General features: G+C 35.5%; 1 protein-coding gene and 1 pseudogene across 2 annotated transcripts in view; both read right to left on the minus strand.

Moving 5' to 3' along the window:
- SLC26A7 (solute carrier family 26 member 7) overlaps positions 1 to 22,457 on the minus strand; it is a gene marked incomplete at both ends in the record, with an annotated part of 179,798 nt that overhangs the window by 27,698 nt on the left and 129,643 nt on the right. The window contains 4 exons of the mRNA XM_079901703.1: positions 5,361 to 5,409; positions 10,394 to 10,531; positions 15,934 to 16,000; positions 16,984 to 17,090. Coding sequence (XP_079757829.1) covers positions 5,361 to 5,409; positions 10,394 to 10,531; positions 15,934 to 16,000; positions 16,984 to 17,090 — 361 coding nt within the window. The remainder of the gene's footprint in view (positions 1 to 5,360; positions 5,410 to 10,393; positions 10,532 to 15,933; positions 16,001 to 16,983; positions 17,091 to 22,457) is intronic.
- Positions 11,493 to 15,768, minus strand: LOC307176029 (serine/threonine-protein phosphatase PP1-gamma catalytic subunit B-like; annotated as a pseudogene). The gene is made up of 3 exons: positions 15,694 to 15,768; positions 12,724 to 13,691; positions 11,493 to 11,723 (listed from the first exon to the last, which is right to left on the minus strand). The product of its transcript is annotated as a serine/threonine-protein phosphatase PP1-gamma catalytic subunit B-like (transcript).

The raw sequence follows: 22,457 nt of genomic DNA on the forward strand, positions 1-22,457 counted from the left end.
GAAAAGGGAACCCTCTTGCACTGCTGGTGGGCATGTAAATTGATACAGCCACTATGGAAAACAGTATGGAGGTTCCTTAAAAAAACTAAAAATAGAACTGCCATGCGACCCAGCATTTCCAGTACTATGCATATACCCTGAGAAAACCGTAATTCAAAAAGAGTCATGTACCACAATATTCATTGCAGCACTATTTACAATAACCAGGACATGGAAGCAACCTAAGAGTCCATCGACTGATGAATGCATAAACATGTGGCACATATATACAATGGAATATTACTCAGCCATAAAAAGAAACTACATTGAGTTATTTGTAGTGAGGTCGATGGACATAGAGACTGTCATATAGAGCGAAGTAAGTTAGAAAGATAAAAATAAATACAGCATGCTAACACATATATATGGAATCTAAAAAAAAAATGTTCTGATAACCTAGGGGCAAGACAGAAATAAAGACGTAGACATAGAGAATGGACTTGAGGACATGGGGAGGGGGAAAGGTAAGCTGGGATAAAGTGAGAGAGTGGCATGGACTTATATATACTACCTAATATAAAATAGATAGCTAATGGGAAGCATCCTCATAGCACAGGGAGATTAGCTGGGTGCTTTGTGACCACCTAGAGGGGTGGCATATGGAAGGTCGGAGGTAGATGTAAGAGGGACTACATATTGGGATATACGTATATGTATAGGTGATTCAATTTCCTGTAAAGCAGAAACTAACACACTATTGTAAAGCAATTATACACCAATAAAGATGTTAAAAAAAAAAGAAGATGGTGGAGATGAACCTGAAAAATCACAATGCTAAGAGGGACGTTGACAGAGTGCCTCTTGGTAATGGCACAATGTGACTAAAGTGTTTTGGAACACAACATACTAAACATGTTAATGGAAGATTTGTTCACATTTGTGCAATTTTTGTTTTCATTCAGAGAAATATGATGATTTCCATCTTATTATTTATGTAGTTTATATGTATTTACATATTTTGATTTTTCAATCCAATCTTCCTCTTCTGTAAAGATTGTTTGGAGGGGGTATTTTTTATTCTCTTTCCTCTTTCCTACTCCCTTTCCCAGCTGATATCTCCCTTTGCTTTAGTTACTTCCAGATCTCTTCAGTGGTCCCCAAAACTCATGGATGTCTCCTGATGATCTCCCAGTATCTTAAATTCACCATCTCCTAAAATAAACTTCCCTTTCCTTTTAGCTACCCTCCTGGATTTCCTGTTATTTATCCCAGTTTGAGTGGTTCAAAGCTTCAAATCATCATTTGTATTGCCCTCTCTCTTCCCCCAACACCTAAACCGTGCTGGTTATGTTAATTACATACTGAAATCTCTTTTAAGTCCATCCTCTATGTCCATTTTCACAAGCTTTCAACCAAAGAAGAGGAAGATGGTGCTGTCTGTTACCTCCTTTTCCCTGTATTAGCACCAACACACCCTTCTTGGTTGTGTTCCTGCAGACTGCATCTGGCTCAGAACTCCCAAATCCCAGCTTTAAGCACCCTTTCCTGTACACATGTCTGTGTTTGACAGGGACTTGAGTTCCTCCTCTGTCCCTAACCAACTGCACAATCCTAAGCAAGTTAGTTATCTATGTCCTCAACATTTTCATCAGTAAAATGAATAGTATCCTATTACCTATTTGAAAATGGAAGTATAGTTGCCAATTATCTATTTCAGTTATTCAGAAGAATGTCCTTTGAAAACTTGGAAGTGCTATACAAATATTAGCACTGTAATTTTCATTCACTGACCTAGTGTTCATTGGACAATGAAGGATAATGCAATGGAAATTTAAAATACATTTCTTCCCTTAAAAATCTAGTTAGGAGGAAAATATGGATGAATGAAACAACTTTATAACCATGTAAGGCGATATGTGACTGAGTGAGGCATGTGGTAGTCTCTCCATGTTACTATGATTTCCATCTTACAGCTGAAGACACTGAATTCCAGGCTGCACTTGACTGTATATTCCCCTCTATGGATCTGGCTGACTTCTTTGTCTACCTGAGATTGCCAAAGAGTGTGTCCCTTCAATTTACTTTACTTCTCTATTAAACCTTGAAGAAAATATAGTATTTGGATTGGCAAAAAGTAGATTGTTCTAGAAGGGAGAAGATAAATAAAGGATCAGATCCAGGGACAATAAAATTAGATGTAGGGGCCATGAACTGATTCATCTGACTGGGATAGAGAACTTGTGTAATGTGTAGTGAAAGGGAAATCAGTTTGAGAAAATAAGGAAGGGTTTTAGATGAGGAGTGGGCACTTGATCCTCAGAAGGGAATCTTTATAATCTCTAATGCATAAGAAGGCTTTTTTAAAAAGGTGATTTAAGATTAATGTATCATTACATCACAGAATATAATAAAGCTGGGATGGCAACTACATCTCAGCTTGTGTGTCAACACCAACCATTTGTAGCAGCTTCTTAAAACTGCCTGTTTAGAAGATTCTCAGGTTACTTTGGCTCATAGGAGGAAGTGCCTTGATTAATTAATTCTGTCTGATGTAAGCATGGGAAACTGGGTATTTTCTATCCATGGAGTAAGACAAAGACTGTCTCATAACAGAAAAAAAATATATGAAAGTCATACTAATTCATTTTGAATATGGTTAAAGACAGAATTAGAGTCACAGAAGTGAAAATGTAAAGGCAATAAAACCAAGAGTTATAGGTTTTACTAGTTAAATTGAGAGAGGAAACCAAGAACATGAGCAGTAAATGAAACCTGAGGATTTAAAGCACAGGGAAGTGAGAACAGGAGGTTGCCCCTGAACAAGAGTGAGAGATGGGAGAACCTAGATACTTTGGAGTGTCAGAAGAGGGGAGAGAAGGAAAATACCAGAAAAATATTCTGGTCAACCAGTCCTAGCTACTATAAAAGGGCCACTGGGTGCCAAAATTTCACAAGGACAGAGCAAAGGTGACCATGACCATCAGCTACTGCTCTGTGCAAAGTGAGCCTGATCTAATGATGCAGAGGTGAGAATGCCCTTAAAAAGTTTCCAGATTAGCAGAAAAGTGAGATCTTTAAGAAATGATCATTAAATAAGTACAATACCAGTATTATACAAGCGTCCTTTGAAAGCACAATGTAGGAGAAAGTAAATTCACTACAAGAAGTCAGAAGAGACCAGAGAAGCTAACATCTGAGCTGCATCCATGTTGATGTGGGTCATGCAATTAATTCATATATTTATATGATATTTATTTTATTCTATTCTATATGTTATACATTTATTTAGAACACTTTACATAAAGTAATATAATAGATATTATAATATGTATTTATTATAATATGTATTTATATAAACATTCCATATGTTCTTTATCCACTGTACTGTTAATAAATATTTTAGTTGTTTCTGCATTTGGGAGAATTATAAACAAAGCTACTATGAACAATCTTGTATGTGTTTCCAGGTACAGATATTAAGACATTCCTTTTTTATTGTCTTTAGAAGAACAAAAATCAGTATGTCAGCTTTTCCTGTTGTTTTTTTTAAGTTTATATAATGGAATTTGAATTTAATGTTTTCTTTCATCTTTTTATTTTTGCCCAATTAAGTTTATAAGACTCATCTAGTTTTCATTATTGTATATATATATAGTATAATAAATATATCAAATAAAAATTCAAATGTACAAATATTCCATAGTTATATATACCTGATAATTTTTTTTTGAAATACGAGCTGTTTCCAGGTTTGTGTAGTTACAACCAATACTGTGTGAACATTCTTGTTTATGTAAATTGCTAGAATGTATAACTGGGAGTGGAATTGCTGGTCATAAGGTATGGTATCTTCAACTTTATATGATATTGTGAAACTGTTTTTCCAAGGTGGTTGTAACAGTTTACACTCCCACTAGCACTGCAAGAAACTTTTTGTTGCTGTACATCCTCACCAATACTTGATATTGTCAGACTTTTAAAAATATCAATTATATATATATATATGTGTATATATGTGTATATATATATATATATACACACATATATACACATATATATGTAGTGTTATTTATTATGAATTTAATATACATTTCCTCAATAATTATTATAAATAACAATAGTGAATTTAAGCATATTCTCATATGTTTATTGGTATATTTGAAAATGTCTCATTTTGTGAAATTTCTGTTCATGTCTCTTGCCCATTTTCCTAACAGGCCATCTGCCATTTTTACTCCTTGATATCCTGGGGAGTGCAATTCTTTCTCCATTTTATTTGTTACACCTATCTCTTTTTACTCTGGTTTATCTCTTTATGCTTTATATGATGCCTTTTGGTAAACAAAAGCTCTTGATAATAATCTAGTGAATTTTAATGATAATGTTTAACATTTCTTATATATATTCTCCTATGTTCTCTTCTAAATTTATAATTTGTCTACCACTCCTAGGACTTTGATCCAGCTGGTACTGATTTGGGGTATGGTATGAGATAAAGGTCTAATTTCATTCATTATGGATACATGATTGTCTCATCATTGTATATTAACAAGACTGTCTTTTACTCACTGCTTTTGTCACAAATGCCACATTTGTCACAAATAAAACACCAATATATGTGAGATTTTTTCCTTACTTCTGTGCTCTCTACTCTGTCCTATTGATCTGTCCACTTATCTTTGAACCAGTACCACACTCCACTGATTATTAGGGCTTTATAATACATCTATACATACATAAGAAAACATGTTCTCCCACTTGTTCATATATTTCAACAGTTGTGCCTATTCTTAGCCATTTGTTTTTGTACAAAATTGAGAATGAGCTTGTCAATTGCCATTAAAATGTCCTATTGGAATTTTAATTGTGATTCAATTTATATCTATAAATAAATTCGAGAACTGACATCTTTTCAATATTGTACATTCTGATCAGTGGACATTGTATTTCCTTCCATTTTTACAAAAAAAGTACCATTAATTTGTGTTTCAGGTATTCTTAACGCCTCATAATAAAGTTTTACACCTTCATCCTTTGTAGGTTTATACATCTTAAATTCACTTCTAAAAGATTAGGAGGATGAGAGGGAAGAAGAAGAAAAGAAGGAGGAAGGGGGAGGACAGAATAGGAGAGAGATAAGAGAAAGAAGGAGGAAGAGAGAAAAAAGAGAGGAGGATGGAGTAGGCAAAGAGGAGGGAGATGGAGGAGGAGAGAATAGGAGGAGGGAGGAAGAGAAGGTGGAGACAGGACGGAGGATGTAGACCAGGAGGAGAGAGGGAAGAAAGAAGTAGGAGGCAGAGAGGGAGAAGAAGGGGAAGAAGATTTCATTCTCTGGTCTATATTCAAGTCAGACCACTTAGTTGTTTTTTAAGCTAACTCACCATTGCAAATGCCATTGGATAGAGAATTGAGCAATGTGTTTTGTTCACACTGAAATGAAAACAAATATAAAGAAGAATAACATTATAAAAATTCATTTCTGTCCCTGAAAAAGAACATCATTCTTTTCTCCATAAATAACAAAGGAAACTAGTATCCAATAATTATTTTTCCTAGCTTTTTTCAGAATGATAAATACAACAAACTAAAATAATAAAATAATTAGTTCTAAGCTTATGTTAGCTCAGTAGATAATTTAAACTATCAAGTCAAACCATCTTCTTTAGAACGTTTTCTGCAAGATTAAGTTTGTTTTAATATTTGATCAGGAATTGAACATTTGTACGTGTTTTTCATTATAGCGTATCCAGTCAGAAATTAACTTCATTAACACAGCACTCTCAAAGAGAGACCGCCAACCATATATTTCATATTATACAAAAGTTAGCTGTTCGCTTAATATGATAAACTCTAGGTCCATCCATGTTGCTGCAAATGACATTATTTTATTCTTTTTTATGGCTGAGTAATGTGAAGTAAGCCAGACAGAGATAAATATCATATGATATCGCGTATATGTGGAATCTAAAAAATAATGATACAAATGAACTTATTTACAAAACAAAAACAGACTCATAGACATAGAAAACAAGGGTATGGTTACCAATGGGGAAAGTGTGGGGGAAGGATAAATTAGGATTTGGGGATTAACATATACACACTACTATATATGACGTATATAACCAACAAGGACCTACTGTGTAGCACAGGGAACTGTACTCAATATTTTGTAATAACCTGTAAGTGAAAAGAATCTGAAAAAAAAAGATACATATGTTTGTATAACTGAATCATTTTGTTGTAACCTGAAACTAACACAAACTAATAACAATTGTTATTTCTTGAGTACTTATTATATACCAAGAACTTGACATTAATCATTTAATCCTCAGAATAATCCTATGAATTTACTACTGATCTCATTTTTCATCCGAAAGTTGGAAAATTTCTGAATTTGGAAGACTTCTAAAGATTGAAATGGTTAAATAATCTGACCAAAGTCACAAAGCTAGTAAGAACTGAGTTAGAACCTGAGCTCATGTCTTTCCACTCTGCACCTCATGCTTCAAACTTCTACATTATATTGCTTTTCTCATGAAATCAGATTTCATCTTAGAGGGTGACCACAAAACATCTATTTTCCCTTCTTAATCCCAGTGGTTCAGCTTATATGTTTTAAGTCTGATTCTGACAGTTATCAAATAATTTTCACCAGGTTATTTTACATTTCTAAGTCTCAACCTTCCTTTTTTGTAACATTCAGGTAAAGTCAGTTACATCATGGGGCTGATAACAATTAAGTTAGATAGCCCACTTAAAGGGACTTGCCCTTGAGAGACAGTCAACAAATGTGATTCCTTTCCCTCCTCTTAAAATACCTTGTCTGAAATCTCTCCTGCAGAAGAAGTTTAAATCAGATACTCCACCCTCGAGAAGGTGGAGAACGACTCCACACTCCTTAAGTACAGGCTGCACAGAGTGACTTGCTTTCAAGGACTACAGCATGGAAAGGGGAAAAAAGAGTAACTTTACAGTGAAGAAACCTGACAAATACTATCTCATCCAAGTGATCAAGGTCAACATCAACAGTGATAAATCATGTTTATATTTGTACCCTTGAAACAATGTGATGAAAATGGCACTTCACCTCTATAGTTTTCCTCCTGAAAACCCATATATCCAGTCCTACCATGAGAAAAATAAGAGATAATTCCACCAGAGGGGCATTCTACAAAATACCTGACCAGTACTACTCAAAACTGTCAAGGCCATCAAAAAAGGGAAAGTCTAAGAAACTATCACAGCCAAGAGAATCTAAGGAGACAGGACAACTAACTGTAATGTAATATCCTGGCTGGAATTCTGGAGCAGTAAAAGGACATTAGGTAAAACTAAGTAAATCTGAATAAAGCATGGACTATAATTAATGATAATGTACCCATATTGGTTGATCGATTATAATAAATATGTCACACTAATACAAGAAGTTAATAATAGAGGAAACTGTGTGGTGTGGGGTATATAGGAACTCTCTATACTAACTTCTCAATTTTTCTCTGTAAATCTAAAACTGTTCCAAAAACTAAAATCTACTTTAAAAAAAAAAAACCTTGTCTGAGCAAAAGAAAATTTTAGGTAAACAGCAGATTGAAACTTCTCTTGCAAAGTGAGACCACAAAATGGTGATAATATTATAGTGAATATCTGTAGCCTATATAATAATGAGCATGAATCCATCAAACACTAGCAGTCTGAGATCCTTCTAAGCTTCTGCATTCAGGGAGATATTTAATAGTGATATACAGGAAGTAGAGCAGTATAATGATATAGAAGTATATTGTTACATAACCTAACAGGGGATCCTTTTTCAGTTTATGTTTTGAATAAGATGTAAATCTTCCTGCTCTGGAATGTTTAAAATGCCCTTCCATCACTACTATCTGTTGAAAATTCAGCTGTCAGAGAAGAGAAGATCAAGTCCCTGGCAGAGCACTCCAGTTCAAGGAACAACTATAGACTGCTATGTTCAGCCTGATAAAGGGAGGCAAAGCTGCAGCAGAGATTAATTGATGCAGACTTGTTACTCCAAAACTGAACTTACAATAAGTGCATAGTCCTTAAAATAAGTAGATATCCTAGGCAGACAGTGTGTGACAAGGACAATATGAGTTGCCCAAAAGATCATCCATGCTCAAGACTATCCTTTTAAGCATTCTGAATAAAGGTTTACCCCAGGTTCCTCTGAGAGGAGGAATTCCAGAGTGCCATCTGAGTCCTTGTTGTGTCCTTTAAAATTCATAACATACAAATATACATACAATATTTGCTTTATTATCATTAGAGTAGAGCTCAGTTTCAACAAATTCTTTCTCACCATCATAAAGTTCTGAGTTAAAGAATCCTTTTGGGTGCCATTACGTACCAAAAACCTAGATTCAATAAACTCTATTTGATTTTTAGACTCAATTTTCTGAAGTCCCAAGTAGGTAAAATCATATATGTAGAACCTTCTCACAGAAGACTGTGTTAATGAGATTTGTTTCTAAGGTACACTACAAGGTAAACACACACCAATTTGCAATTTCTGAAAACAAGTTGGAGCAACCTTAATCTTGCAGGAAAATATTCTAAGGAAAACACTATCGACTATCGGTAAATAATTTGTTATAAGAATCCTCATGTCAGGTACTCTACTAGAAATGATAAAGCCCACAATCTAGTATATTATTTCAATAAGTAAATTTAGATTTTGGTAAAATAAGACCACAACTTCTTGTGGGTTAATTAGGTTATTTGACACTCTAGACAGATTTTCCCACAATATTGTTATGCATGGTGTTATGAGCTTAACGTCAGCCGCAAGAGCCTACCTCTCTCACAATACAGTTTAACACTCTGTAAGGTATAGAATGGCTTTGTGACTAAAAATAGGCCTAATATACAACTTGAACAATTAGGAATATATCTCCCCCTTTGGCATAAGAGCAAGTTCTTCTCACCCCAAAATCAAAGGTGCTAGTTCCTAATATTCCAATGAAAGTGACATCCTAAAAATCACAGTGAGGGGTAAAGAAGGTCTGGAGATATATAGACAGGGCCAGCTTCATGGGCTTGAGCCCTGTGCAGTCACACAGGACCCCATGCTTAGAAGGGTCTCTCATTTGGCTTAATGCTCTGTTGTCACCATTTTGAAATTCATAACAACTGTTGAAAAAGGAACTTCACATTTTCATTTTGAACTGTGCCCAGCAAATTTCATATTTGATCTTGTATTTAGGACCTCTGTTATGTGGATCACTATGAGGCCCAGAGGCAGAAGCATGAAGCTGCAGAGACAGGAGTGTGGAATTAGCTCCTGAGATACCAGAAGTGGAAGGGCCAAGGTCTCCTATGTATCTGACTGACTGGGAGGTAGTATATGCTCAAGGATACAAGAGAAAAAAGAGATCTTTGTTATCTAAAAGTCAAGAAATGCTTCATTGAGAGGGCATTATTTGCACTGAATCAAACTAATAATTCTAGCTAAGATTTTTTTTTTTTTTTTTTTTTTTTTTGCGGTACGCGGGCCTCTCGCTGTTGTGGCCTCTCCTGTTGCGGAGCACAGGCTCCGGACGCGCAGGCTCAGTGGCCATGGCTCACGGGCCTAGCCGCTCCACGGCATGTGGGATCTTCCCGGACCTGGGCACGAACCCGTGTCCCCTGCATCGACAGGCGGACTCTCAACCACTGCGCCACCAGGGAAGCCCTCTAGCTAAGACTTTATAGTATTGAGTAGGCCAGACACTATTCTAATTTCTTTGTGTATATTAGCTCATTTAATCATCTCTAGTACTGATTAGGAAACTGCAACAGAAAAGATTAAATATCTTGGTTAGGATCCCACCATTCCTAAGTGGCTCACCCAGGCAGCTTAGCTCCAAAGTCCCTGCTCTTAACATTGCAGAGAGCTTAAGGATTCAAATGATTACAGATAGCTCATTCACATGAACTCATCCTGATGCACATTTGATTTACTATCTGTGTTAATTGAGATAATTTATGGAGATAAAGAATGATGGCATTTTAAAATAACGTTATAATGATGGCAACAGTTTATCCTTCTCTGAGTTATTTACCATATTCTCTTTTAGAGGTAGATCTAACTCTTCTTTCTCTTGGTAAAAAGATCCTTTGATTTAAGTGATTTGTCTTATTTATTCTCCTCAGGGTTATAGCACTTAGTACACATGTCCATTAGATATATGCTGAATTAATGAGTAAGTGAACAACTGAACAAATGAATGAACAAAAGCGATTACCTAAAAGCTAACTACAAGAGCCAAATAAAAAGTATAATACAATATAAGGTTTTGTTCAGGAAGAGATCTCTGAACACTTTTATAACATATTATATTTACATGATAACGTTTTTGGAGTATCATGATATAAGGTTATCTGTAGCATGATATTGTAATCATGAAAGAGTTGACCCTACCTTGCTGATTTCATCAAGTGGCTGGTTGTTGGCATTTTCTTTTTGGATTATGTTCATTAGATCAGTATGAAACTTCTTTACATTCAGAAAAACAAGTGGGTTGTTTATTGAGATAATTTTCACCTGCTGCAGCGTTTCCTTTTACAAGGAAAAAAAAAGGAATAGATTCAGAGTTCTGAAAGAAATAAATCCTACAATGAATCAAAATCCTACAAGTCCAAATGCCACTCAGTTATGGAAGCAATCTCCTGGCTGATGTTTTCATTAAAATTTCTTTGGAGAATTTAGTATACTATCATACTTCTCAGGGAAAATATGTACTTCCTCTTTATTAAGAAACATTAGTAACCATGAGATAAGTCTGCAGCTTTTCCGAAAAATGGTCCTTATTCCTACTAATTGGGTTTTGGGGAGGCAACAGCCTAGACTATCCAAAGAGTATCATGAAGACTTATCCTCCTAAAAGTATCTCTTCCACTCAGTCTAGAAATTTAAAATTCCTTTACCTAGCCATCAGTATTTTTAAAAATGAAAATATGTCCTAAAGGGTCATTGTCAAGTCATTTACCTCATAATGACATAGTCTTCCTTAGGCAGGAATATAACCTTACAAGTGACTGATAGTTCCGATTGAGAGAAAGAAACCAAGAGGTATTATCAGGAAGGTAATTTCACTTTGGGCAGGCCTAGATTACATTGGATTTAGGATGTAGGCAAGACATGAGGAAATGAGGAAGGAAAAATTTCAATACAAAGGGTGTCTGCTTTGACCATTTGCCCAGGTCTTCCTGGCAATACCATCTTCTCCATGACCTTTGGGGCAGGGGTCTGTCTTAGAAACTGAGAGGATGGTAAGTTCTATGAAATGATAACTCCTTACCAACTAAATAAAGCAATATCCCTTCAGACTTTAGTACTCACATTGAGGAGGAGACACAGACAGGCAGAGATAGAAAGATAAAAGAAAATATCAGATATATGAATTTGGACAATTAGTTTAACCTCTCTTAGATTCCTTGCTTTTTAAAGTAGGTAATTTTTTTTTAAACAATTCCATCATTTAATAAGTCTGAATTCATTTTTACCACATGGTCAGCTGTTGAAACAGATTTCTTTTAAACAGATCTTAGTTTTAAAACAGTCATAGATACTGTGAGTTCTGTATAAACTGGTGGATAGTAAGTTCGTTCCTTTGTTTTGACTTATAAGCCTCAATTTCACCACAGAATAAAGAATGTAGGGAAAGAAAGCATAATTGGTCACTCATATAGAACAGTATTATTTCTATAATTTGAAGCTTTCTGAATGGACGGGTTCAAGCCTGATATAACTGTAAAAGGATTACTTAGTGAAAAGACTATATGGAAATCATACAAAATGTTATTAACTTTAATCAATAGCTTAAACAGCACTATGTTACTAATTGGTATTCAAACTCAAAAACCTGTTTTTGAATCCCCATGAAGGCAGCAGGGGTACACAACCATGCCACCTTGTACTTAGGGGAGTGTCAATACATATTTCAACAGAAACTTTGGCTTTAGGAAAGAGTCATAATGGCTTTATAATGTCAAATAATGGCTTTAATTGTCATTTTAAGTATACCACAGGGGAAAGTGTGATTTAATTAAATATATATACCAGTGATGCTGGTAAGGTTGAAAGTTACTCCTAATTTTGATAGCTATAAAAACTAGTTTGTGGGCTTTCCTGGTGGCGCAGTGGTTGAGAGTCCGCCTGCCGATGCAGGGGACACGGGTTCGTGCCCCGATCCGGGAAGATCCCACATGCTGTGGAGCGGCTGGGCCTGTGAGCCATGGCCATTGAGCCTGCGAGTCCGGAGCCTGTGCTCCGCAACGGGAGAGGCCACAACACAACAGTGAGAGGCCCATGTACCGCAAAAAAAAAAAAAAAAAAAAAAAAACTAGTTTGTACAAGACAAGACAATGAGAGAAAAACAAGCAATTCCTTTGAAACAAACAAACAAACAAACAAAAAAGTTCACAGTGTTTTGTATCCAACAGTATGCATTTTATGACAATAATGTACAGATTGAGCACACTAGGTCTCTATATCCTAAAGAAAATGAGCATTTACATTATTCATGGGCTGTACTGAATTTTTTAAAAAAGATCAACTATACACTCACCCCTTACACAGGATAAACTGTCCTGGGCTGTATAGCTTTAGCACCATCACTAAAGTTGTTTGTAAAAGCTGACCAATATACATTTCAGTTTTAAAAATGAAGGATATAGAGTATATGTTACAAGTCTCAAGTAGGCAGTGTCAAAATGACATCTATTTCTTTGCCTGCTTTGTGATCATACCCCTTGGAGGTGTTATGGGTCTCATGGTATTTGGTTTCTTTTTCTCTGCAGGATTTAAAATCTGAAAAGAACACATTAGTGTTTCATCCACACTCATCATGGCACCTGCATTGTCAAACCCTCCACAACAACTGCGTGCAGAAAACAGAGTGACCAATTGTCTCTTTGCAAAAAATTTATATCCGTCTTCAACCACCTGATAGGCTCTACATATAAGATCCAAATCATACTTATGGAGAAATTTTGCAACCACTTCTGCACCAAATGTGAAGGACACGCCTCTGTCATTTTCAACCCAGCCTAAGACATCTTTATCAGGGTCAGACCACAAAAGAAGACCTTGATCTGGTACATCAATTGGTTGAATAATTCACTGAATCTGCTCCATAGACTGAAGATCCTGGTGATAAACCTCCATGACAGCAGAATATTTTCTCATCCATGATGGCTGCTATTGGTAAACAGTTAAAGCAGTCTGTGAAAGTTTTCCATAGTTTAATGTTGTATCTTCTTTTACATTCATCATAAAATCCATAAATTCTATTGATGCTGGCATATTCGTGATTTCCTCTGAGAAGAAAAAAATTCTCGGGATATTTGGTTTTGTAAGGCAATAAGAGGCAGATTGTCACCAATGACTGCTATCCCCTGTCCACATAGTCCCCAAAAAACAGGTAATTGTTTTCTGGCGGGAAAACACCATACTCAAAAAGTCAAAGCAAATAATACTACTGCCCATGGATATCACCACATATTTTGAGTGGTGCTTCAAGTTCCAGTAGGTTAGGCTGACTTTGGAAGATCTCTCCGAACTTTAAGCAAAGTCCTCTGATTTCGTTCTCCTGTAGCTGGACATTCTTACCAGGCTTGGACACTCTCACTTCCAGCAGCCATTGGATGATGCTGTCGATGTTTAGTTTATATCTTCCATTACGTTCCCACCGCCGACCCTCCCGCAGCGGCAACAACTACGGTAGCACCTTGGGATTCACGCCTCTTTTCCCACACCACCAGCACAGACATGGTGGTGGCAGCGGTGGCAGGGGCTCCCTGTTTCCTCCTTCTCTCCCCACTGGAACCACGAGAGCTAACATAGGTAAATTTTTAAGCTAGATAATGTCAAAAAGTTTCTATAGCTACACAACTGTTTAAACTCTAGAAAGTTAGAAGATTTGCTGAAAATAAACAATTCAAGAAAACAAAAACGCTTAAGTTACCAAATTAACTTTTTTTTTTTTTTTGCTGTACACGGGCCTCTCACTGTTGTGGCCTCTTCCGTTGCGGAGCACAGGCTGCGGACGCGCAGGCTCAGCGGCCATGGTTCATGGGCCTAGCCACTCAGCGGCATGTGGGATTTTCCCGGACCGGGGCACGAACCCGTGTCCCCAGCATAGGCAGGCGGACTCTCAACCACTGCGCCACCAGGGAAGCCCTACCAAATTAACTTTTAATCAAGAGGAAATCTCTTATAAGCCAAAAATAAAACAATTATTTGGCCTGTCAGGTTTAGTTATGACAAAGACCCACATCTTAAATGGACTCACTAATCACACCAATTGTTTGTGCCAATATGCTTTAAGATAATATACTTTTTAAAGCTAGGTATTTATTAAGGAACAGAGACTCAAATGGGGCAAGAAAAGAAATTCTCAATAGAGTTGAATTCACTGAGTGGGGAGGGGTCTTCCAAATTGAGAGTGAGTGTTTCATGTGAAGAAGGGGTGGGAGCGTGCATAAACAGAAGGGAGGAGTGACAGATCACCACTACTCTTGAAGTTAGCTAAAAGTTCCACCTAAGAGTTCATATTCAAATCTTTCTCTATCTTACTGTTTTCCCTCTTAGTTTTGGTACAAAACATTAAATAACTAGTGAGGTGTAATATTCTAATAAAATTAAGATTTCCATGTGACACAGTTATTATTCAGGTAGGTGGCTAGACTAGAACAAATCAAGTTTTAAAGACATGGAGAAATTTCAGCACTTTCATCTTCCTGCAAATCCCCTCATTCACTTCCTCACATATTTAGCTTGAGAAGAAGGTATGAATTAGGTAGAATTTATTAACCAGTGATCTTTAAACTGAGAATTCTGTTTCAAAGCTAAGAATGTCAAGGCTACGGTATATGGCTGTACGTGTGGGGTGGATACACTGAGGACTTTAGAGACCTGAGTCAGTCTGGGACTTTGCATAAGCATTAAATTCCCATGGAAAATTTAAAGGAAGAAAAGAAAGGGATAGGAAAGGAAGGTAGCATTGGTGGAAAATTTGAGCCTGGGACACCTTCAGAGTCTTTGAACTCCAATAGCTTTCTATGAAGCAAATCTTTCCATACTTGTTAAAAAACACAAGCCATTTCCCTAGGTGTCACAGAAGGACTCCTGCTGCTACTTTCTACTTCCAGTCTACTCAGAAATACCCTGACACTGATCCTTCTGATAGGAGGCTAGTTCTCTCTGTTCTGAGGGCAATCATGGGGTACTAAAACAAGTAAAAATGAAAAATAAAGAAAAAAAAAAAGGTTAGTGAAACATTACAAAGCAGGTTCAAAGTAAGGCCAATTTTTTTAATTGACAAAAATTCAAGTTGACATTTTCTTTCTTCACTTTAAACTTGTTTGGGTCATCCTTCAGAACAAGAAGCTAGAACTCAAACATAATTGGCCTGCCTAAACATGGATTGAATGAGACAATTTATATGTTGTTTCCTTAAAAAGGTGTCCACTGTGCAAGAAACAAATCCTGGTGGCATCAATTACCCTCTGCTAATAAAACAGAGGGTCACTGATTGTGTTAACAAATACCATGACCCCACTTTGTTTTATTCCCTTCCCTATTCCCTATCTTCCTCCATCATTTTATTTGGAATAGACTATTAGTTTAGTTTGACTGTTTTATGTCAACTTAATAATGGAAAAGAGGTTTCCAAATAACTGAACTAGTCTGGGCCATGATTATTCTGTGAACTTTACATCTATGAACCATGCTATCCTCTTATCTGCATGCTGATACAAGCTTTCTGTTGTTGTTCTATTGATTTGTTGCATGTTGATTGCTATATATATGGTGGTTACACATGCCACTGAAAGTTCAAACTAATCAACGATAGAATTATCATTTCTAAAGTAATAATTTATCTGCTTATGATACCTTGAAACTATCTGACCTACAAAAATTATTAATTGCACGAAGGAAAAGGAAACTAAACTTACATCATCCATTTCTGTCTTCACTTTAAATTCCATTTCTTTCATATTTTTTATACTCAGAGTCTTTGCTCTAGAATTAAGGCAGATATAAAATACAATGTCATTTCCAAATTACTACATCAACCATGAAGAAATAAAAAGGATAAGCCATTTTATTTTAACAATTAGAACATATTTAGAATGGTTTAGATGCTATATCCCATTTGTTCATAAGACACTGGTAAATGTGTGTCTCTCTGGGATCCTCAGAAACAGAGACATCTAAATAGAGATTTTAGAATGTAATTTATCTCACCTGGGCTCCCAGCTACCATATCTTCAAGCTAAAGAGGTGGATTGATAAAGAAGAGCAATAAGGGAGAAGGCTAGAAAGTATACGGTATTTAAGAAAATCTTGTTTTAGGGTAAAGGAAGTAAAGAGGGAATCAATGGCAAGATTGGACCACATAACAATGAATCTATATATAGAAACTTCATAAAGATAGAATCTATAGAGGTAAAACTTAAATTTTTAAGAATATATTATTTCACAAAGAATTTCAAGGGAAGGATGAGAAGTGAGTAGAAGCATTATCGGATGATGAACATTGGGAAACAGAAAAAGAATTGATCAAAATATGGAATGGTTTACAGATGTGCCGTAAAAAACAAAAAGAATGTGTTCATTAATAAATTATCTAGAAAAAAGTAGCTAGATTAATAAAGCTTCTGAAAAATTAAATTTTTTGAGGTTATTTAACTTTTCAAATGATTACATTGTTATATGGTTTGTGTCTCATTAAATACTATATCCATTCACTTAAAAAAATAGCTCTGTGATGCACTGTATAGCTGTGGGGTTAATTTGTTTACTTTAATAGATTTTATATATTCTATTTTATAGTTCTGACTGGTCCTCATTAAGACCAGTGCTGTTATATATCACATGTAGATAAAAACTTCTATATAAATAAAACATGAGAGTAATACTATCTATTCCACAGAAATAAAAGTAACTGGCAACAGTATATTTGCTGCTGTGTCAGAATAAACAGCATTTAAATAAGATCTTACCTTGGGAAACGACCAATCACAATAACTATGGTACACACAACACCAAACAGCAGCCCCACATTGGCAGCAAAGCATATTGTAAATATATATGTACTGACCCATATGCCCTGAAAAACAAACAGGAAACAAGATATGGGTCCTTTGTATCCTCATCTTTCTCGTTATTGCTAAATTCCTCACAATCTTGTTCTCTACCATTCCTGTGATGAAATCTCTCAGCAAGAATATATTACTCAAGGAGTGGTAAACAGAAGCCCAGGAACACAGAAACAAACCCAGGCCCCAGCGGACTCCCAGTGACAGAGGTTAAGGGAAAGGCAAAGGGAAAAGGCACATTCTTTTTACATAGATGCTGCCAACCCTTATTTCAATCCCCAAAAAACTTTCTATTTAAGATCTGTAAATAGTTGGCTGATGTGCTTGCTTCAAAAGCATTCCATAATTACCTACTGTTTTCTCATTTGGTGTAATAATATTACAAACAAGTGTTTGTAGATTTTTGGTCATTCTCAGTAATATTCTGTTTTCTGGGATTGCTATAAAGAGAACTAAGATAGCTTATTACTATTGATACGTAGGACTCTCAAAGCCTATTGTTAAAATGATTGACTCAAACAGCACAACCAAAGCCACTTTTAGACCAACCACTATAAAAATAGTTATACTTTTATTTGCAAGGGGTCACTTCTTGTGAAATTGTGAAAGCTAAAAACTCAAGGCCAACTTAGTTCTTGGGAATATTTCAAAAGATTGCAAGAAAATTCTATTTCTCCTTCAATTGGGATTCCAACAATATTGCAGTTTTGTCTACCACCTGAAATTACAATTTGCAACAGGATACTGTATTATATTGGCAATTCGAAGTTTATTTCTGACAAAAATAGCTCTAAAAGGAAAATAATTTGTGAAATCCAGAAAGTTATATTTTCTAAACACAAAATTCTGCATTTGGCAAATAGTAGACCAACAAAATTTTCAAACTCTCTCTTTTCTCCCAAATTACCTTCATTACTTTATGCAAGTAATTCTAAGTTGATTTCTTTCTGTCCCAATAGCTGTATTACCATTTTAAACAACATAATTCAATTCCATATGCTAATGAAAGATAAATTTCTCTATAATCTGAAAACAGCACAGATTCTTGGAGGGGTATAGGTTTCTTTTTTCCAGACAAGTTTGAAACAAATGTTTCTAAAAGGTATTTTTTAACTTGAAATTTTTTACTTCTCCTTTATCTGTATTATTTATCTACACTGAGCTTGAGTGGTTCTTAATGTTGAGCTATTTTCAAAAGCTAAGCTCTTGGAAGCAAATGGACAGATTTTTATCTGTAAAATTCCTTTTTGATATAGAAGAAACAAACATTTGGGAATAAACATGAAACTATATTTTAAGTGTTCTCATGTTAAGATCCATCACCTACAAACGTAATGCTGTTAACACTTATTATTACACCATCCTGTCATCTAATAGGTTAGACACTGAGATATTTTTCCTCTATTCAGGTGAATGGAGAGTCATTTGAATCTTCTATTTGTACACAGTGTGTCTTTTCCTTCCCAACTTATTGCACCAAACTTGATTGTGTACAAAATAAGGCTGCAAATTTTTGATCATTACTTCAACTTGCCATGATTGCTCTGTTTCTCACTCATCCCCTAATGCTTACTGAACCTGCCTGGGTGTGGCAGAATAAGACCTCACCAAAAGCTTTATAAGTCCTGTTCCTCCTGGCCAACCTCCATGATTCAATATAGCATGGGGAACTGAGGATCCTGGTCCCTGCCATTTAAAAAAACACAGAGCCTGGATGCCATGATTCATCAGAGCGACCAAAAATGTTGGTACCATCTGGTTCTATTTTTAAAGTGAATTTACTCTCCCACAATATCACCTATTGTAAGCTGGGCTTATAATGCTTAGTTATTTTCCAGGGCTACATTTATAACTTTGAAAAAAATATCAAATAGAAATTAGTAACATAGACAAGTAAATAGTTCCACTGGTTAGAATAAGTCCCAACACTATTCTGTAACAATTCCTATTAAAATCCAAATCCTAGATGTCATAGCTATAAGGAATTGGGTTCTTGAAACCCTTTTTTTTTTTTGAAACCCTATTTTTTTGCATTATGCATTCTTACTTGATCTCCTCCCTATTTGGCACTCACAGCCCCTAAATATAAGATAACCCCAAAGTTGGCCTCAAGTAGGGAACACATAAACTCTTCCTTTTATAGAAAATGTATCGGTGTAAAACACAGTTCAGCAGATACTCAATCACTTCACTTCTCTGCTCCATCTGTTACGCTGTTTTGGTGATTGATCCATATTATTAAATTTCTGTAGGTCTTAATTCTATCTCTACTGTTCAGTTACTCAAACTCAGTTCTAAGTCCATCAGTAAGGCTTCCATTTTGGATCCCTATTTCCTCATTATCTCAAAGAGGGTTTTGATCTACAACTCAAAGTAGAATTATTATTAAACTGTAAAAAGTTTAAAGAAATAAAAATTTCTAATTTTTCTTTTATTTTAGCATCTTTATTGGAGTATAATTGCTTTACAATGTTGTGTTAGTTTCTGCTTTATAATAAAGTGAATCAGCTATACATATACATATATCCCCATATCTCCTCCCTCTTGCCTCTCCCTCCCACCCTCCCTATCCCACCCCTCTAGGTGGTCACAAAGCACCAAGCTGATCTCCCTGTGCTATGCGGCTGCTTCCCACTAGCTACCTATTCTACATTTGGTAGTGTATATATGTCCATGGCATTCTCTCACTTCGTCCCAGCTTACCCTTCCCCCCACCCTGTGTCCTAAAGCCCATTCTCTACATCTGCGTCTTTATTCCTATCCTGCTCCTGGTTCTTCAGAACCTTTTTTTTTTTTTTTGATTCCATATATATGCATTAGCATGCGGTATTTGTTTTTCTCTTTCTGACTTACTTCACTCTGTATGACAAACTCTAGGTCCATCCACCTCATTATAAAAAACTCAATTTCGTTTCTTTTTATGGCTGAGTAATAGTCCATTGTATATATGTGCCACATTTTCTTTCTCCATTCATCTGTGATGACTACTTACATGTTTTCTTAAACTTTCAACCTTCAAATTGCTTTACACATACATACATTTTTGGTAACTTTGCTTCATATTTAGGTATATTCTAACTATTGAGTTATCTGGACATATTCTGTCTACTGGGTGATCTAGCATATATCCACAAAAGTCTGTGCAATATTATCACTACAAATGCTTTGCCCAGATCATATTCCAATAACCCATGGCCTCTCACTGTTGAATTCCTTAACAACTAGAGATACCTGTCCACTTCAACCACAGGAGGCCATTGTCAAGCTAAACCCAACATCGCATTTAATTATCATGTACCTGCTATATCCGTGTCACCTTTCTCAACATTATTTTCTTCCCAAACCATACTCCCTACTTACTCCAGGTTTTCACCTATTACCTCTATGTAGGAGATTACAAATTATGAGCCATTAAAGCAGTTTCAAACAGTCTACAAAATACCTTCAAACTCAGTGTGTCCAAATGCAAACTCATTAACTTCATCCCCCAAGCCTTCTTCTACTGTCCTCTTTCAGTTATAACACTAATATTCTTCAAGACACTACAATCAGAAACCTTGGAATAATATTTTACTATTTCTCCTTTTTCATCTACTTGTCCAATCATTTCCAAGTCCTATCAATTATTAATAAAAAATATCTCAAATTATACCCTCTTCTCAATTCACTGATAATGTCCTAGTTCATACTTTGCTATTGTTCCCTTAAACTGTTCTAACAACCTCCTACTTAACTATCTGCTTTTGTTATCAGCATTGTAATCCATTTGCCATACTGCTGCCAGAATAAGCTTTCTAAGTATAGATTTGGACATCAGATTTAGATAGTGTATTAAAATCATTTTTACTTTACTCCCCTCTATTAAACTCCACCCAAAGCAATATAAAAATGTATATATATGGAGGAAAATCCAGCTTTGATGAAACAAGAACATAGTCACAACTCCTAACTATAAAATACAATGTAGAGTTGCAAAATTTATAAGATATCAAGGACATTGGAAGCCAACAAATTTATCCTCAAAGTTTAATCAATTATAGATATCTCCATGAATGTCACAATTTTAAAAATTCTATACAATAATCTTCTGATAAGAGCTTTAAGTTCTAGGGGCAATAGTGGACCACCAGAGAAGAAGGAAAGGTACCCGTATGGTATCTATTTGATACTATATAAAGAAGAGCAGTAAGATAAAATGCCATTTGTATCACTTACAACCTAGCTTCCTAACCAAAGGAGACTGACAGAGATGAAACAAGGTGAAGAAGGTAGAGGAGACAGCTAGTAAAAGATCATCAGAGAGCCTGTGATTTGTGAGGCTTTATTTCAACTAGGGACAAATCTTCAGATGACATAGTTAAATCAGAGTCATGAGATGCTCCACTTCACTTCCTACCTTCTGCCCTCCCCACATTATTTTTCAGCAAATAGCTATGTCCACTAAAGATGCATCATAATCATAAAGGAATAATCAAGGAAGCTATTTATAAAAATGGGAAAAAGAAATAAAGTAACAAAATAGAGACAGAGGATAAGTTTAGGCAATAAAATCTCAAGAAAACTCCCTCAAAAATAGATATGAAGAGTCAAAGAAGAAAAACTGGGAAAGAAGTTGGATGGAAACAAAAATATTACAGAGATAAAAGCCATATTTAAAATTTACTAAATAGGATAATCACAATAAGAAATACATAATCAGAGATACAGTGAATAGTCCAGAGAAACCATATGCACACACACACACACACACACACATGCACACCCCAAAATAACCACGGGAAAATGTACAGATTTTAAGAAACAAAGTAAATTAAAAATACATAACTCATTAAGAGAACAGGACATATATATTTGAAAAAATATTCAAAGACATATTAGAAGAAAAATTTTGTATGTAATTCTTGATTCCAAGATCACAAGGATATGTCACTCTCTTAGAAATTTGATACTAACTGTTCAACCACAAGAAATATTCTGACAATATTACCAAACTTTATGAGCAAGAAAGAAACTCACTGAGCATCCATTTAGAAAAATAAGCTCACATTAAATAGTAAAATATTATGTTGACCTGTGATTTCTCTGCCTTATCCCTCAATGTCTGAAGATAATTCAAGCTTAAAAAGCCTGGGGGAAAGCATTTTAGACTCAGCCAAAAACTTCCTTCTAGTATAAAAAGAAAACATGGTTTCACCATGAAGTAGTTCTGGAAATATAAAACACATGAGCCCTTCTTGGAAAACTGCTTTGTGATAACATACAAAATACAACTAGAGGAACTGAAAGAAATAACTCAGGAATGTGAAACTGTATTTTTTTAAAGACTAAAGGTAACCACCAAATGCATTTAAATAAGCTTCCATGTTCTATAATTCAAT

This window comes from Stenella coeruleoalba (assembly GCF_951394435.1).
Source record: "Stenella coeruleoalba genome assembly, chromosome: 17".
NCBI lineage: Eukaryota > Metazoa > Chordata > Mammalia > Artiodactyla > Delphinidae > Stenella > Stenella coeruleoalba.